Source organism: Vitis vinifera, chromosome 3 (genome assembly GCF_030704535.1).
Source record: "Vitis vinifera cultivar Pinot Noir 40024 chromosome 3, ASM3070453v1".
Lineage (NCBI taxonomy): Eukaryota > Viridiplantae > Streptophyta > Magnoliopsida > Vitales > Vitaceae > Vitis > Vitis vinifera.
The window spans coordinates 9,128,959-9,148,763 of NC_081807.1; the positions used below are offsets into that span (position 1 = coordinate 9,128,959).

Genomic DNA, 19,805 nt, shown 5'->3' on the forward strand with positions numbered 1-19,805 from the left:
TGTTTTACATATGAAGTGCAGGAATGAGAATTGAACCTCCATCTCCATATGAAATGAAGAACAAATACTTGGAAATGGAGTACAAAGAAATGGAAGCTTATGTGAACCAACAAAGGGAAAAATGGAAGACATATGGGTGCACAATAATGTCAGATGGATGGACAGGGCCCACGAAATTAAGTATTATTAATTTCATGGTTTATTCTAAAGGGACCATGGTGTTCCTTAAGTCAGTCGATGCATCGAACTATATCAAAGACCACAAGTATATATATGAGCTTTTGAAGACTATTATCAAAGAAGTCGGTAAGGAAAATGTGGTCCAAATTTTCACAGATAATGGGTCGGCATTCATGAAAGCAGGGAAACAATTGATGAAGAAGTATAACTTATATTGGACTCCGTGTGCGGCACACTGCATCGACTTAATCTTTGAAGACATCGGTAAAAGACCCAATGTTATCGAGGTGATAAACAATGCTCGCAAGATAACTAACTTCATTTACAATCATGGTTGGTTACTAGCACAAATGAGAAAGTATTGTGGTGGAGACATTGTTCGACCAGGAGCTACAAGGTTTGCTACCAATTATATTGCTCTTGACAGTCTTCTAAAAAAAAGGGCTGATTTGAAAAAATTGTTTATGAGTGATGAATGGGCACAACACAAACTCAGTCGAACAAAACTTGGATGAGAATTGGAGCAATTATTGTTTGACCATACGTATTGGGACAGATTGACAAATATAGTTTCATTATATGAGTCATTATACGTGGTGCTTCGACTTGTGGATTCTGAAGTTGTTCCCACAATGCCATTTGTGTACGAGCTTATGCACGTGATGAAAGAGAACCTTATTCGTCAAGGAGCTGGAGATTGGATGTTCAAAATAATACAAGATCGTTGGCAGAAAACACTAAAACATCCACTTCATGCAGCAGGTACTTAAATACTATATATCTTTATAAGTTTTTACTTTGTATTTAAGTTTCTTTTTTTTTAAAAATACTAACTCTACTAAATTTTATGGTAGCATACTTCTTGAATCCAAGATTTCAATATAGGCGTGGAGTTGGTAGTGATCCGGAACTACTTCAAGTTGTCCATGATGTTTTTGCGAAATTAGATCCAACTACTGAATCGCTTGGTCAATTTGGAAATGAGGTGAATAAAAAATTGTTATTTTTGTCAATAAAACAATAATTTCATTCATCAATTTATTTGAACGTTTACTAACAAATTAAATGTTGAATACATAGCTTGTACTTTTTCGAGATGCAAAAAGAGGATTCGGTGATCGAGCGGCAATTGCATCAAGGTCAACCATGGTGCCCGGTGAGTCTTTATAGGAAAAATTTGATTATTATTATTGTAAGTTCACCACATAAGTATTTATATGATTATCAAATTCGTTGCAGCTGAATGGTGGTTTATGTATGGGAATCAAACACCTACATTGAGAAAGTTAGCCATCAAAGTTCTCTCACAAACTGCGTCATCTTCTGCATGTGAGAGAAATTGGAGCACGTTTGCTCTCATCCACACAAAGCAACGAAATCGTTTGGCTTACTCTTGATTGGAGCAATTAGTGTTTTGTTACTATAATATGAGGCTAAAGTTACGCGATATGGAGGCAGAAAATGATCGAGTTGCTGAAAAAGATTACCTTGATCTTCTTGACATTTTAGCCGAGGTGGGTGAAGAAGAAGATAATCAGTTGTTCCAGTGGGTTAGGCCTATACACTTGGATGACGAAGTTGGAAATCCTGATCCATGAATTGCCGCTCATGCTCGAGAATTTGGAGTTAATGTTGAACGTGTGTTGTCCGAAGAAGTTCACTCTGAAAGTTTTAGCAAAGATACTGATGATTCCCTTCATGCGACATATTCCCACCAAGAGATTGACTCCACAAGTGCTGGCCATAGTAGTAGACCTAGTGCTGCAGGTACTTCTGCTTCTGGTTACGATGGTTCAAGAGGTGGAACTGATGATGGCGGTGATAATGGGGGAGGAGATATTGATGAACGTCGACATAGTCAATATCCAATCAACCAATTTACTTGTGAAAATGATTTCACACACTGCACACAGGATGAAGACCATGGCTCTAGAAGAGCTGGTCCAGGCATAGGAGCTATTGGGAGGCCTTATAGAGGAAGAGAACGAATGATGGAACCATATAACGAGGAGTTACTTTCAGGGAGTTTTGAATTTATGAGTATAGGGACTCAATTTAGTGACTCCTCGAATGAGGCTAACGTCTACCCTCCTCATGTGATGAGTTATGGTCAACCTTCAAGTTCAACAGATGAAGAGTATGGTATGTCGTATTATTCCCCTTCCAGACAAATGCCATACCAAATTCCATATCAGATGGAAGAAGGATTTGGCGTTAACACATGGGTGAACTTTGAGTATCCTATCCATGTAGAAGCAGTAGGCAGGACTCAAGAGATATATGCATGGCATGTTAGAATTTATAACCAATATTATCGAGGCTCATTGACTTGGTACCAATATTGTCTCCAACAGCAAGCCGGGGTTCCTTCATCTATCAATCCCATTGAACCACATCGAAACTCATTTTGGTACTAAAGGGACATTGCAATGTAATGTGTACAAATTATTGTTATTTAATGAAATGAAGTATTTGATGTGACTTTATAATGAGAACAATTATGAAATTAACATTTCTTATAGATCGACATGATATAATTACATCTAATATCGCAAATTATATCATATATATATCAAATTTTTCAATAAAACAATTTTAAAATGTCTATTATACTTCTAATTATATTATTATGAGGTTTTTCTTGCATTTCCATGAGTTTTTAACAATTTTAAGCCTACCAATAATATCCACCGATATATCTCCGATATATCCAAAAATATCTCCGATATATCCGATATATCTTTAAAATCGAATTACCGATATATCCGTGATTACCGATATTTTCATCCTTGTCTATACTAATTTTGCATGGTTGGAAATGATTGGTTAACTTATCTGAATTTGATGAATTGTGCTTTAAATTGGTAGCATAAGAAACTTGATTCATTAAGACTCCAGCTTGATTACATATATAACAGACTTTAAATTTCCAAAGAGTTTAAATGGCTTATATGAAATAGGTAGGAACAATATAATGCTAGTGCAAGCTTGTTTTCATGATCTGCTGTTCACTGCATGTTAGCATATATATATATATATACTCAAGGTCTTCCATTCCACTAACCTAAGAGATGCCAAGAAATCTCTATTTGAAGTTCTTTTCAAAGGACTTAATCACTCACCATTTAAAGGAATTGCTCACCATGTGTCGAAAAAATAAAAAATAAATAAACAAGAAATCTCTAGTTGAAGCTTTATCATTGGATGAATTGCTCTTCATTTGTTAAAAAAATAACAATAAAAATAAAATGTAAGTAAAAAATAAAGCCTTGTCTGGAGTTTTTCTCTTTGGAAGGATTTCTCAACAATTGGGAAATGTAGACAACGAATAAGAAAACATACTTTGATGTTTATTTGCTGCTAATGAAAGCAACTCAGGGGATGTTATTAGGGCTTAGCATATGGAGTGATTGACCATTGTGAATAGATGTGCTAGAGTCTAACAGACTTAATTTGATGCTTGACATGGTGGTCATTTTGCATTCGTCCTAAGGTTGAGCCTCGACTGATGGGTTGATGTGGACATGTAGAGAACCTTTTTTGTACTAGGCTCATTGTTTGCCTTGATGGAACAAGGACTTTAATTTTTTTTTTTTTAAATGTAACTATGAAGGATGTTACATTACTCCTAATGCATAAAGAAAATGATAAAGAAAAACGCACTATGGTTAAGTTTACAATACAATTTTTACCTGAACTTAATTATAGTTGAGTTGCATTAACAAAGAACTTAACTAGGTTTAAGTTCGTAGTCACAATACTCACTTAAACTTAATTATAGTTAAGTTGTATTAATTGAGAACTTAACTAGGGTTAAGTTCTTAGTCACATTTTTTACTTGAACTTAATTATGGTCGAGTTGCCTTAATTAAGTACTTAAATTCTAGTTAAGTTGTCAACTAAAATGTTTATATGACCTTTAACTTATGATTGATTTTCATTTAGAAAGAGTTTACACATTAATTTATTAAGTTTTATGGACCTCATACGGTTTGGATATTGATTAAATAAGTCAATTACACATAGGGAGTGTGGAATTGATGCTTGGAAAAATCAAAATCGAAAAATACTAAAAAAATTAAATCATCACATTCTTTGTACCCTCCCAAATCTCCACTTCTTTTGATTTTTTTTTTAAATTGGACCTCACATGGCTTGGATATTGATCAAATAGGTTAATTACACTTAAGGGGAGTTCAATTGATGCCTAGAAAAATCGAAATCCAAAAATATTAAAAAATTAGCAAAGGTCTGAAGAATGTGAGGAATAGGGTAATTCTTGGTACCCTTCAAAATCTCCACTTCTTTGAACCTTAAAAAAAGAAAAAAAAACAATTCCTCATATGACTTAGATATTGTTTAAATAGGTCAATTACACTTAGAGGGTGTGCAATTGATACCCGAAAAAATTGAAATTGAAAAATATTAAAAAATTATCAAGGGTATGAAGAATGTGAGGAATCCTCACATTCTTCGTACCCTCCAAAATCTCCACTTCTTTGAGTTTCTTTAAAAAAAAAAAAAAAAAAAAAAAACCTCATATGGCTTGGATATTTATTAAATAGGTTAATTACATTTAAGGAATGTGCAATTGATGCTTAGAAAAATAAAAAAAAAATTCCAAAAATACTAAAAATTTCCACTTCTTTGAGTTTTTTTTTTTTTTTTTTTTTTTTTTTATAATTTGAACCTCATATAGTTTGGATATTGATCAAATAGGTTAATTACACTTAAGGGGTGTTCAATTGATGTCCAGGAAAATCAAAACCGAAAACTACTAAAAAAAAATTAAATCCTCACACTCTTCGTATCCTCCCAAATCTCCACTTCTTTGAGTTTTTATTTTTTATTTTTTAATTGGACCTTACATGGGTTGGATATTGATTAAATAGGTTAATTACATTTAAGGATTGTTCAATTGATACTCGAAAAAGTCAAAATCCAAAAATACTAAAAAAAATAACAAAGGAACGAAGACATTCTTTTTACCATCCAAAATCTCCAATTCTTTAAACTTTTCAAAAAACAAAAACTTTCTATCTCATATGGCTTGGATATTATTTAAAAAGGTTTATTACATTTAGGGGTGTGGAATTAATACCCAAAAAAATCAAAATAAAAAATACAAAAAATTAGCAAGGGTACAAAGAAAGTGAGGTCACATTCTTCGTATCCTCCAAAATCTCCATTTCTTTGAGTTTTTTTGAAAAAAAAATAAAAAATGGACCCCATATGAATTAGATATTAATTAAATAGGTTAATTACACTTAGAGGGTGGTCAATTGATGTCCTAGAAAATCGAAATCCAAAAATATTAAAAAATTAGCAAGAATACGAAAAACATGAAGAATCCGCAAATTCTTCCTACCATCCAAAATCTCCACTTCTTTAAGTTTCTTTAAAAAAAAGTTGGACCTCATATGACTTGGATATTGTTTAAATTGGTCCATCATAGTAAGGGCATATGGAATTGATGCTAAAAAAAAAATCAAAATTGAAAAATACTAAAAAAAAATTAAATTCCTACCTTCTATGTACCCTCCCAAATCTCTACTTCTTTGAGGTTTTTTTTTTCAAAATAAATAAATAAATAAATTGGACCTCATATGCTTGAATATTGATTAAATAGGTTAATTACATTTACGGGTGTTCAATTGATGTTCAAAAAAATTGAAATCTAAATATACTAAAAAAATTAGCAAAAGTACAAAGACATTCTTCGTACCTTCCAAATCTTCATTTCTATGAGTAAAAAAAAAAATATATATGTCTCATATGGATTGGATATTGTTTAAATATGTTAATTATAATTAGGGGGTGTGAAATTGATGTCCAAAAAAATCGAAATCCAAAAATATTAAAAAATTATCAAGAATACAAATAATGTGAGGAATGTCTCACATTCTTCATACCCTAAAAAATCTCCACTTCTTTGAGTTGTTTAAAAAAAAATTTGGACCTCATATGGCTTGTATATTGATTAAATAGGTCCATTACACTAAGAGTGTTCGGAATTGATGCCCCAAAAAATTGAAATCGAAAAATACTAAAAAATTAAATCCTTACATTCTTCATACCCTCCTAAATCTCCACTTATTTGAGTTTCTCAAAAAAAGTTTTTGACCTCATATGACTTGGATATTGATTAAATTGGTCCATTACACTAAAAAAAAAATTAAATAAAAAAATACTAAAAAAATTAAATCGAAAAATACTAAAAAAATTAAATTCTTACATTCTTCATACCCTCCCAAATCTTCACTTTTTAAAATTTATAAAAAAAAAAAAATTATACCTCATATGGCTTGGATATTGTTTAAATAGGTTAATTTTCACTTAGGGGGTGTGGAATTAATGCCAAAAAAAAAATCAAAATACTAAAATACTAAAAAATTAGCGAGGGTATGAAAAATGTGACATCACAGTCTTTGTACCTTCCAAAATCTTCACTTCTTTAAGTTTCTAAAAAAAATAAAAATTGGACCTCATATGGCTTGGATACTGATTAAATAAGTTAATTGCACTTAAGAGGTATTCAATTAATGCCCTGAAAAATCAAAATCCTAAAACACTAAAAATTAGCAAAGATACAGAGAATGTGAAAAATCCCTCACATTCTTCATACCGTCCAAAATCTTCACTTCTTTGACTTTAAAATACTAAAAAAATTAGCAAGGGTATGAAGAATGTGAGGAATCCTCACCTCATATTCTTCATACCCTCCAAAATCTCCACTTCTTTGACTTACAAAATTTTTTTTAGACCTCATATGACTTTAATATTGATTATATAGGTTAAGTACACTTAGGGGGTGTTAAATTGTTGCTTGAAAAAATTGAAATCTAAAAATACTAAAAAATTAGCAATGTAATGAATAATGTAAGGAATTCTCACATTCTTTGTACCCTCCCAAAATCTCCACTTCTTTAAACTTCTTTAAAAAAAAAAATTATACCTCAAATGGTTTGGATATTGTTTAAATAGGTTAATTACACTTAGGAGGTGTGAAATTGATGTTCAGAAAAATCGAAATCGAATAATACTGAAAAATTTGTAAGGGTATAGAGAATATGAAAAATCCTCACATTATTCGTACCCTCTAAAATTTTTATTTTTTTTTTAGTTTATAAAAATATTTTTGGATCTCATATTGCTTGGATATTGATTAAATAAGTCAATTACACTTACGGGGTATTCAATTGATGCTTGGAAAAATCCAAATCCAAAAGTACTAAAAAAATTAGCAAGGGTACGAAGAGTATGAGGAATCCTCATGTTCTTTATACCTTCCAAAATCTCCACTTTTTTTAAGTTTAAAAAAATTTCTTTGGATCTTATGCTAAAATACTAATAAAGGGTATGAAGAATACGTGGAATCCTCACATTATTCATATCCTCCAAAATCTCCACTTCTTTGAGTTTTTTTTTTTTTTTATTTAAAAAAATGGACCTTATATGGCTTAGATATTGATTAAAAAGATTATTTACACTTAGGGCTGGTAAAATTGAGGTCTAGAAAAATTGAAATCGAAAAATACTAAATAATTAGTAAGGGTATGAAGAATGTGAGGAATCCTCACATTTGTAACTTCCCAAATCTCCTCTTATTTGTGATTTTAAATCATTTTTTGACCTTATATGGTTTAGATATTGATCAAATAGATTAATTACACTTCAAGGGTGTCCAATTGATGTCTAAAAAAAAAAAAAAAAAAATTCTAAATCCAAAACTACTTAAAAATTAGTAAGAGTGCGAAGAATGTGAGAAATCTTCACATTCTTCGTACCCTCCAAAATCTCCGCTTCCTTCAATTTTTACAAATTTTTTGCACCTCAATTGGTTTGGATATTGATTAAATAGGTCAATTATACTTAAGGGGTATTGAATTGATGTCCAAAAATTTTGAAATCCAAAAATACTAAAAAAATTGCGAAGGATGTGGAATTTCATATTGTTACTAATTATATATATATATATATATATTTGGTATTTTCAATATTTCAACCAATATTTTATGTAATTAAATTCAAATTATAAGAAATAGTTTATTAATACAATTTTCAATTATTAATTAGTACATAACAATTTTATTTTTTGACAATGTATACTTATTTAAATTTATTTTCATATTTTTTAAAAAGTTTAATTAAACTTACAATTCATTGAAATGATTCAATTTTTTTTTTCATTTTAAAAATCAATTATATTGTTTTTCACTCTTTCAATATTCATCCAATTTTTTCCACAAATAATTTCAAATTAAAATAAAATTAGTTAACTAATTCTCAATTTATTAATTATATATATCACCAAATTATATTTTTTTTTACAATATATAGTTTATTTCAAATTTTATTTTATTTTTCTTCACCTCTTAGGTTTATTACTTTATATTACAAAATAAAATAAATTACAATATCTCTTTCACAAATTTGTTATTTTTAAAAAATTTTCAATATTTTCCAACTTTTATAGAATAATTCCTAAAATTATATAACTGGTTGTTGTAAAGATTTTAAATTTTGTGTTGCCTGGGATTATTTTCTTAACGGAATAAGTTTTTTTATTTTTTTATTCACCTAACCTTCACATGTGGCTATTACCGTTGGTGGAAAATTATGGGTATGGTACCAAAAAGGAGAATTCAGACCCATGAATTCATTGGTGTAAAATGGTTTTGAGTTAAACTTAGTCCATATCACAAGATTCAAGTTGAAATTATGACTCTCTATAAATGGAATAACTCTCTTATCAGATTCATTAGTATAAAATGATCCCTTTTAGCATAGATATTATTCATTCTATATTCGTTGTATATAGATAATATTTGTAATGACCTACTTCCTCTCTTAAATATTGTTCGGTATAAAGTTTCATAATTTTAGAACATATCAACTTAATCAAAAGAAACTAATCACATATGATGTAAATAATTTTTTTCTTAATCAATGTGAAATGTGAAATATCGTATAAATAATATTCACACAATCATCCATTTTCATGAGTATTTGGAAATAAGATCATATGATCTAGAAGATTGAAAATTAATTTTGATACCCGTTCTTGTGTACGTGCTTTAAGAAGGCGGCGTTGACAAGTTCTTTGTAATTGTTTTTCTTGTATGCAACATGTCATAATTTTTTTTTTTTCCTTTTTTCCCTCAAACAAAAGATACATATAAATATCCATATAATACGTCAATACATTGACTTATAATAGGCTAGATCATCACACTCTTAAGGTTGTAGATGCTCAATCAAAAAGCCAAAACTCCTAGTAAGGGTGCTGGCCGATGATGTTGCCCTGTGGGCTGTAGTTGCAGCTGACGAACCACCAGCCATTGTTGCACTGCACTCTTGCACACCCTAGACTTACCGAATTGCGCCAAACCACCTGAGTATAATGTCCACACTCTCCTCCAACACATGAGTTAGAGTTATAGTCATAATTAGACTTCTCTCCAACCCACAGGTTGGCAGCATCCGTGGCGGTGAAATCACCACTGCCCATGGCGAGGTTCTCGCCATAAGGACCATTTGAATGCACCATGTTGCAGTCGCCACTCCTTTGGCTAGCATAGTCCCTCGCATAGGCCGCCACATTGTCATCCCATGTCATGGGCTCAACGCCAACGTCCGCCCGAGCTGCGTTGTGGACATCGAGGTAGTCTTGTTGGGAGTTTTGGGCATGGGAGGGATGGACTAGGGCTAATATTCCAATGAAGCAGATGAGGGCTAATTCTCTCTTGCACAGCCCCATTTTGGCTTCTGTAATACTATTCAATACAGGAACGATCGACTTTTGGCAAGGATTAAGGATGAGGTGCCCATTAATTTATAGGCACATCTTGTAGAAAAGTATCATCGAATGAGTAGGCCTTACGTACGCCTCATCTGTCATTGAATGACTCTAGAAGTGGGATTGTCAAAAAGCTAAGCAACCCATTCAGATTGGACAAGATGCCACTGTCCCAATAAGATTTACAAAAATCAAAATTCCATTTTGAATTTTTTGCTTTTTATTTGATTGAAATGAGCAAATATATTTCCAACATCTTAGGATATGTTTATTTTGTAAATATTTAAATTAGGAAACAAGTATGTCATATGTATAACTTGAAATATTTTTTATTTTCTTAAATATGTATCCTTGGCTAGGGAAATTTCTTGCCTATTTTAGCTGTTATAGTTTTAGTCCCATTCAAAGATACTGAACCATGAAAGGAAAATATAAATTATCTTATTAGGTTGATTTTTATATATGAACCTACATTTTATAAATAATATTTTCAAGGTTTTTTGTGCATCTACAAGAATCCTCACCCAATTCCTAGTGCTAACAAAATATTGAAGAGGAAGCTCATATTAGTTTAATTTAATTTATCTATTTCTAAAAATGTATTTCTCTTCATCTCTTAAATTAAGAGTGTATTTGATAATGATTTTAAAAAATATTTTTAATATTTTTAATAATTAAAAGATAAAAATTTTCAAGTATTGGAAAGATTAGAAATACTTCCTAAAATCACTATCAAACACCCTAAAAACCTATTTGGTAGTGATTCTAGGAAACGTTTTGAACATTTCTAATACTTGAAATTTTTTATTATTCAAATGTTAAAAATGTTTCCCAAAATCACTCCTAAACATACTTTAAGTGTCCGTTTGACAGTATTTTTATTTGAAATATTTTTAGTGAAAATATTTTATATGAAAGTGTTTTTAAAAGAATAACCTCTTAAATATTTCTTATAAAAACATTTTAAGTGAATTTTTAATATTATAAGTGATTTTTCATATTCTTACAAGTATTTCTTAAATTTTATAATATCTTTTTTTTTTTAAAAAACACTATTTAAATTAAAAATGCTTCCTAAAATTAATGTAAAATGGACACTAAACATCCTCCTCATTTTGTCTTTAGATATTTGGTTTATCATCTCTCCCTCCTTCACTCTTAAATTATAAGTAGTAAAGAAAGAAAATGAGAAGGAAGAATTCTGAAGCTCCAAATGAGAAAGTTAATTCCAACTTCCCCGCTTTGTTGAAAGTTTTGTGATGACTTTTCCGGTGGAAAGTTTAGGAAGGTAGGAATTCATTACTCCAGTTCACATGCATGGAAGTCTTCATGATTGAGAAATAACGTGCAGGTGAGAGATGGGAAGGGGCCGGCATTTGTATAGTTGCAGGAAGACTCATTCTCCAGACTCTTGGGTCAATGGCGGGGGATCAAAGAAAGTGGGTTGCAATTATTAAGAATTTTCTTCATCTTCTGTCTTTTTCCCGGCCATCACGCATCGATCACGTTTGTCTTTCTAGGTAAAATACCTCAATTATCTGCCTTATGATGTGAACTTTGATACATGCATGTGCATGTAGTCAGCCCATTCTTCTCTCAAGTCTTCTTGGATCATTCATCTATTTCTTCACACTCCACATGGAGAGAAACACCACCTAGAATTAATTACCACAAATTTGGCATGAATTACAGCCATCATTCTCGCCTCTTCTTAAGTGCCCATATATGTTTCTTTTAGCTAATAAAAAAAAAAACAGTAGGAGAAATCATTAGTTGTGTTTTAGATTTCCAAAAACACAAAAGAAAGGGAAATGTTATTAAAAAGACAAAGATTTATACTGTGAAATTTTTGTAAGTGGAACCAGTTCTTACTTTTCTAAGTGAATAAAGATTCCATCAATTTTAGGTTTTATTTTTTTATTTTTTTATTTAACGTTTCATTCTCATTTCTATTTAACTTTAGTAATGGTTGGCCTCCTATTTTAAGGTGGGCCTGTATCTTGGTATGATGATGATAGTGGTTTCATCACATTCATCGAATGATAGCATGGTGGCCCTTCCATGGTGTTGTGGCAGCTGCTGATTGGTTATTGCATGTAGCTCTTGCTTAGGCACCATGTGGCGGCGGATCTATGTGTCCTAATCAGCAATCTCCTTAATTTCTTATCTTCTCTCCTTAGGATATAATAATTTCGTCTTTATCTCATAGATAATAAATTCATTCTTCACATGCAGCATTCAACGGTTACAAATTTTTGAAGAACAAAAATTTATAAATAAATAAAAAATTAATTTAAAAAATATATATATTATATCACATTCAGTATAATGTGATGAAATGAAATATCATTTGTAATCAATGTAATATTTAAAAATATTATATTTTATTAGAAATAATATCTTATAATATATTTATCGTATCCTCTTATCCCGTCAACCAAACATGATATTAATGAAGAAAACTCTAATTTTCCTTGTTATAAAAGAACTCGAACAACTTTTTGCAACTATGATACGCTTTTGAGTCCTTTTTCATCCTTAGTTCTTTTATACGTCACTAGCTTTTGATGTGATTTATGGTTCCAATTTACACCCATAGTGGGTTTTGATCCTCTCATCTTCTCCACAATTTCTACTCCAATATTACCTTTTTTTCCATTACCAATTACCCAAATAGCTTAGTCTCAACATGATCTTAGAGTTGTCTCAAAGTTTCCATGGGATTCACTTCGAGACTATTCATTTATCTTCAATTTAAACGAGTTTGTTCATAAGCTGACAAAATATCCAACTCGAGTATCGGTCCGGTACGGCCATGGTCGAGGCGGATACTACTCGACCGAGTCGTACTGTCTCAACCAAGATTTTGAACCTTAATCTCATCTTGTTTATTTATATTTATTCTTATCATCACTCAAAAAAAATTAAACAAGATGAGATAAGTATAAGAAATTCTTATAATCATTTTATCCACTCGTTTAATTCTTTTAATTCTTTTTCAAAAAAAATTTATTTTTATTTTTTTTAAATTTAAATTTTATTAAAAATAAATATAATTTATAAATAAATAATATTATAAATGTTTATAATTTATTTTTATAGAAAATAATATTTTATTTATGTTGAAAAAAAAATAAAATATGAAAAAAAATCAATAAAATCATAGCTAAACCCACTTTAAATTTGTTTGGGACTTTTAAAAACTTCTCAAACTCATCCTAAACCTATTTATATTTATCAAACCCTTCTGGATAGGACGCATAACCGAAAAACCCACCCCATTGTCATCCCTAATTATACATAGTTTATATCATTGAATGCATTGATGGAGAGAATTTTAACAAAAAAAATATAACAATTTATATCATTGAATGCGTGGGTGGGGGAGGATTTTGAAAAAATATAGCAATATTTTTTAAAAAAGAACATTTTTAAATTATTTTCAATTCTATAGCTTTTAATTTAAAAAAATCAATTAAAATTGTTTTTTAAAATTTTAAAGTTATCTTTTAAAAAAATAAATTTTATATTTAAATTAAAATTATTTCTTCAAAGAAATAACTTCCAATTGATGTTATAAAAAGTATTCTAAATTTGAAAATAATTTCAAAAATATTATATTTTAATAAATGTTTAAAAAAAAAAATTGATGTACTCTAGTTTTTTTTTCTTTTTCAAAAATTGTTGGTGAAGTGAAGATTTTGAGCGAGGTAAATGGGTGTGAATTGGAGTGGTGTAAGTAAGAAAAACCCATATCACAGGCATTAGTACACTAGAAAAGCAATCACAAACTTTCAACAAAGGAAAGTCGGAATTAACCTTATGACTAGAAGCAACAAAATTCTATCTATGGTGTATATTTTATTTTCTACTTAAAAAATGAAATCTATATATATATATAGATGCTTTATAGCTAACATAAACTTGGATTAATTCCAAATATAAGTTTACGATTTACAAATTCAGGAGGAAGAGATCTCCACTCAAACCAAATATGTAAAGATAGAATTAGGAGCATGTTCAGCTTGTTTGCATTTAAGCAGTTCAGAGAATTATATTTTTTTGAAAATTTGAACAAGTATGAGAGGTTGAATATTTTTGTCAAAATTTAAAATCTGGGTTAATTTTCATCCTTGGTTATCGTAAGGGATTAATTTAAATATATAAAATAACCTTGAAAATTCTATCTATGAAAAATAGGTTTCTATATCGATAAATGGTAACATAATTACTCGTTTACTTTCTTTTTTTATTCAGGAATCTAAAAATTGGACCACACACCTCAAATTCTAAAACTATGATTTCATTATAAAACAAATAGGTTAACTCATAATTTTAGAATTTTGAAATGTCAATCTAAAGAATAATAATATAATATTTGAAATATAAACTCTCTATTTAATTTCAAACCGAGAAATTTAGTCGTGATGTATAAATAACAATTAGATTTTTTTTTATAAAACATATATTTTCAAATAATAGCAATAACATTTTGTAATTTTCAAATTTAAAATTTTATTTCTTTACAAATTTGGAATGGCATGACCCAGTAGAGAGTTTTCCGGTATGCCTTGTTTGTTGCCTTAGTTGTGCATAAATTTCACTAAGTATGAAAAACTAGTCATTTTCAAGAGTACTATGTATTCAGCTTCCATGGCAAGATGCCAGTTGTGCTCTCCCATAGCTTGTTGGAATGTTTGTGGTTCAACAGGTGAAGTTGTAATTAAGGCTTTCTTCTTGACAATTCCGGCCTTTGATATGGTAATATCATGGGATGGCAGTTGGAGGGTAGAACTGTAGAAGAGCGGAAGAATGGTTGGATGTGGAAATATCAATAAAGGGGACTTGAATCACAAATTTAATGGAGGCATTGGATAGACATGGAGAATCTGGTGGTAAGGGGCACACACTAGTAGTGGAATTGGAAATTTGGTTCGTTGTAGCATGTAATCTACAAAGAGCAAGAAATACTTTGCACCGGTTATGGAATATGTGGGGACAGGACCCCATAAATCAGTGTGAACGAGGGCAAGAGGATATTGGGCTCGAGATGTAGATAGTGGGAATGATGACTTGTGACTTTTAGCATATTGATAAGCATAGTAAATGTGATTTTTATTAAGAGAATAAGAAATTTTACGGAAAGAAAGAATTTGTTTCAATATAGGTACACAATCATTTTGGGTCCTAGCAGTGAGAGCTAAGTAGCTGGATGAAGTAGAAGCTAAGGAGGAACCAGGGCTAGAGTTGGGGAATCTATATAAGCCACGCTCAAGGAATCCCTTGAAGAAGAATCACCTTCGTAATCTTGTAATGTCTCGCACCTAACCATGTAGATATTGTCCGCTTTGGGCCCAAGGGGCCTTCATGGTTTTAAAACGCGTTTACTTGGTTAAGATGAGCTTCTACATATATAGCACCAGGAACATTCTCTCCTATCCGATGTGGGACATCACAAACAGCCCCCCCTCTTCCCCATGCAGACACAACGTCCTCGTTGTGTCCCATGGGATTGCGGGGTCAAACAAACAAACACCCCTTACGGGGCTAAACAAACCCCTACACCAGGGTCGAGGATCGGCTCTGATACCATTTGTAACAACCCATTCCCAACTGTGTAGATATTGTTCGCTTTGGACCAAAGAGGCCCTCACGGCTTTAAAACACGTCTACTTGGTTAAGATGAGTCTCTACATATATAGCGCCAAGAACATTCTCCCTTATTCGATGTGAAACATTACAAATTATAAATGGTATCAGAGTCGATCCCCGACCCTGATGTGGGGGTTTGTTTGGCTCTGTAAGGGGTGTTTATCTGTTTGATCCTGCAATCCCATGGAACACAACGAGGACGTTGTGTCTACATGGGGGAGTGTTTGTAATGTCCCACATCGGATAGGGGAGAATGTTCCTGCCGCTATATATGTAGAGGTTCATCTTAACCAAGTAGACGCGTTTTAAAACCATGAGGGCCCCCTTGGGCCCAAAAACGGACAATATCTACATGGTTGGGTGCGGGTCGTTACAAATCTTGTCCTTAATAACAAAGAAATGAGGGTGAAACTCACAAAATTAATTGTTGTCAATGCAAAAATGAAAGACACTTATAAGATTTGTTGTAAGATAAGGAACATGAAACATATTTTTTAATTGGAAAGATTTGTGAATAGTGTGAAAATTTAGAACAAATGTGAGAGATGGATAGCTGCTTACCATTTCCAACCGTGACCTTGTCATTGCCTTGATAAGGAATGTTGTTTGAAAGATTTTCAGAAGTTTGGGAGTGATGATGGATTGCACCTGTGTCAAGAAACCATGAGTTGTTGCAGCTTGAGGAAGGTGAAGCCATCACTGCTTGAATGTTGTTGCTGGCGGGTTGTATTAGATGAAGGTTTGAAAGGGTTTGTAGTTAAAGAATCTAGTCCTTGAAAGTTGATATCAAATCTGTGACAACATGATATCATTATATTACCAAATTTGCCACAAAGTTGGCATTAAGGTCTGTTACCAGTGTGGTTTGTGCGAGGGTCTTGGCCACGACCACCAGTGCGTCCTTGGCGCTGAGAGTTATTCTGTTTGTGAAAGGAAGAGTTATGTCTTCCATTTTGATGGTTTCTCGGACGACCTTGGGTTGCTATATGTGTAGAAATAACTTTGTCTTCTACCATTGATGTTTGAAGATTGAGTTTTTGTTCATGAGTGAGTAGGATGCTATGCATTGAGTAAATATTTACATCATCTTCACAAACTGCAAGAGAAGCCACTATAGGGTTGTAGTCAGCTCTAAGACCACTAAGAAGTTGCAAGACTTGATCTCTTTCTGCTACCAACTCTATAATGGCAACAAGATTATTAGGTTAAAGATATATTCCATCATGGAGAGGAAGCCTTTCTGAGTAGTCTGAAATGCTAGTCGAAGCTGCATTATTTGTGCCTTGGATGAGGTGGAAAAAAATTTCTCTAGGGTAGTCCATGCTACATGAGATGTCTGGTCCTAGATTATTTGTCCCATAATATCTGAGATAAAGGAAGAATAGATCCAACTTAGAATCATGTGACCAAAGCATCACCAGTTGATGAAATTTTGATTGATTCCTCCGGTTGTGGTTGTCTTGGGAGGACAGATTTTGAATCCTTCAATGTGTTCTTCAAATCCATTTGCATAGATTACATTCTCCATTTGAGTATGCCAAAGGATGTAATTGTTCCTATCCAGCTTAATAGGAAGAGGATGGTTCAACATGTGCATTGACTGCGCCGTGCTAGGTGACTGGAAAGATTATATCTGGAGTACTGTTTTGTGGATTCAAGTTCTGTGTTGAAAAGGCCATGTGATCGGTGGTTGTTCTTTGGAGAGAAGAATGGTTGCAATCAAATTAGTTAGAGGAAATGCAGGGAAGTTGTGGATGAAGAAGAGAAGCTGAGCACTAATACCATGAAAGAGTTTCAGCTATCAAGAAAAGCAACCACTGCTTCTGTTATCTAGAGAGTTTTATATTCATTACACAGGTTTGTTTCTAACTAAAGTAACAACTAACAGATGATGGCAACTAATCTAAGTTAACAATAAGGTGTTTATTCTATTAAGAGTGCTGAAGATCAATTGTTGATCTTGATGGCTTGTTGTATCATGATGAACTTTGATGTGCTAAAGTTGAAACAAGTTTGTACATTTTAACAAAGAGAGGGAGGGAGCAAATCAATTTTTGAATTCTTGAATAAGTTCCTGCATGATTTATTTTTCATCCTAGCTAAGTTTTTTGTCAATCAATTGGTACTGTTAATATGGTTTATGATCTCCATCTGCTTCAACAATCTGGATATTAATTTATTAAAATAGGCCTGCATGCTTGTACTCTTATTATCTCCCTTCATGTAAGGTAACACTAGAAATGAAAAAAAAAAAAAAAAAAAAAAGGAAGAAGAAATGTGCTTGTATATATCACAAACATGGATCCACTACTTTGTGAAAATTGAGGATGACTCTTAAGTCTTGACAAAGGAAAAAAGGGAGAATAAAAGAACTTCTTACTAGAAAGCTCCATTTATGCCTTCCTTGGTCACATAAAAGCACAATTTAAGTCACACAATGCGTGAGTTTTATTTGTACTGACCAATGCTTATGATTAGCTTATTACATATTAGTATATCACTACGATGATAAGATAATACTTGATTAGAGGTAGTTCGATAATCTTCAGTAAGGATGCTGTCTGATGTAGTTGTTCGGTGGATAGTAGTTGCATATGATGAACCACCATCCATTGTTGTAATGAGCCCTAGCATACCCAAGACTCACTGAGTTACAGCAAACAACTTGAGTATAGTGCCTGCATTCCCCACCAACGCATGAGTTGGAGTTATAATAATAATAAATTAGGCTTTTTTGCCACCCACAAGTTCACTTTCGCAGTGCCTATAAATGAATTAACCACTGCCCTTGGCAAAGTTCTCCCCAGAAGACCCATTCGAATGCCTGAGATTGCAGTCCCCGATCCATTTGTTGGCATAGTTCTGAGCATAGGAGGCTATGGTGTTGTTCCATGTCATAGACCGAACGCCAAATTGTGCCTGATTAGTATTGTGAGCATTGAGGTAGTCCTGTTGTGAGTTTTGGGCATAGGAGGTGTGAACCAAGGCTAAGCCCATGAGACAAGCAAGTGCTACTGAAATATTCTTACACAACCCCATTTTCAGTTGTGATATTTGATGCAGAATAAGGATTTCTTCGATGGGTATTCATAGGAAAAAGGACTTGAAATTAAGGTGATCAAGGGCATCACAATTAAACCAACTCCAAATGGTCAAGGACACAGAAGACTTTGTTGTCACTTGCACATGTAAAAGGACAATAATTGATAAAATAATTGCCACTATGATCAAAATTATTGAACTATCGATTTTCCTCAAAACTTAAGGTAGATGGATAAGATATACAAACCATAGTCCTCCCCAATATCCAAATTAGGGAGAAGCAACTCAAACATATGACTTTCTGTCAAATCAAATTCTGATACCATGTTGAACAACGAATTTTTCTAAAAGTTTAACCTTGTAGGATTTAGGTTTAATATGCATATCATGTTCTTTAACAAAAATGACTTCCATCATCACCTTGTTCTTAGCATTTGATAAACATTATTGAAAAAGTTTTAGTATATCTTCTAGGTTTTAGCCTAGGCGTCCAAACCAGTTTGATCAAGACTAGTAATAAGTTTCTATTTTCAACATAAAACCAAATTAATTAGAAGGAAACTATATATGATTTTACAATTAATATAAAAATTTAGCAAAATGTGACAGTTTGGCCTTTTTGGTGACATGTCCAATACTGACAGATTGGTTCTTTACTAATTCAATCACCCTTCTAAGAATCAAACACATATTCAAATCAAGGATCTAATCTACATATATCCAATGTTTTAAAAACCGGACGGGACCAGCCGGTCTAACCGGTTCAACCGTCGACCGGTGGCATTTTCGGTCTGGTTTGCCTTATTAAACCGGTCACGAACTACCTAAACCGACGATCAAACCGGTGAACCGGACGGTTCTAATCAAACCGAACAGTTCATTTTGCTAGCATGGAAGGTTTCCTTGTATAAAAAACTTTGGCTAAAGCCCACACCCCACTCAACCATAGTGTGGGCTGAGTCTTAAGCCCACCAAGGTGTGGGCTGAGTCTTGAGCCCACCAGATGAGGTAGTGCCTTGGCCTCAATGAGGATAGCTTTTAGGGAGAATTACCCAAAAGGGTGGGCTAGGCAGAACAATTACTAGAAAGGGTGATATCTTTTAATAATTCTTAGAGAAGACTTTAATAGGCT

The 19,805-nt window shown here is 32.3% G+C and overlaps 1 protein-coding gene and 1 pseudogene across 1 annotated transcript; both read right to left on the bottom strand.

The window, feature by feature from the left end:
* Nucleotides 1-9,215: 9,215 nt before the first annotated feature.
* LOC100263556 (basic form of pathogenesis-related protein 1) lies at nucleotides 9,216-9,976 on the bottom strand. Its single transcript, XM_002273510.4, has one exon. The coding sequence runs from the start codon at nucleotides 9,938-9,940 to the stop codon at nucleotides 9,455-9,457; it is 486 nt and encodes a 161-aa protein (XP_002273546.1). The 5' UTR covers nucleotides 9,941-9,976; the 3' UTR covers nucleotides 9,216-9,454.
* Nucleotides 9,977-18,176: 8,200 nt separating this feature from the next.
* Nucleotides 18,177-18,700, bottom strand: LOC100241292 (pathogenesis-related leaf protein 6-like; annotated as a pseudogene).
* Nucleotides 18,701-19,805: the final 1,105 nt, after the last annotated feature.

Bases quoted from the DNA above. Each gene is read 5' to 3' on its own strand.
- LOC100263556 (XM_002273510.4), bottom strand. From the start codon at position 9,940: ATGGGGCTGTGCAAGAGAGAATTAGCCCTCATCTGCTTCATTGGAATA.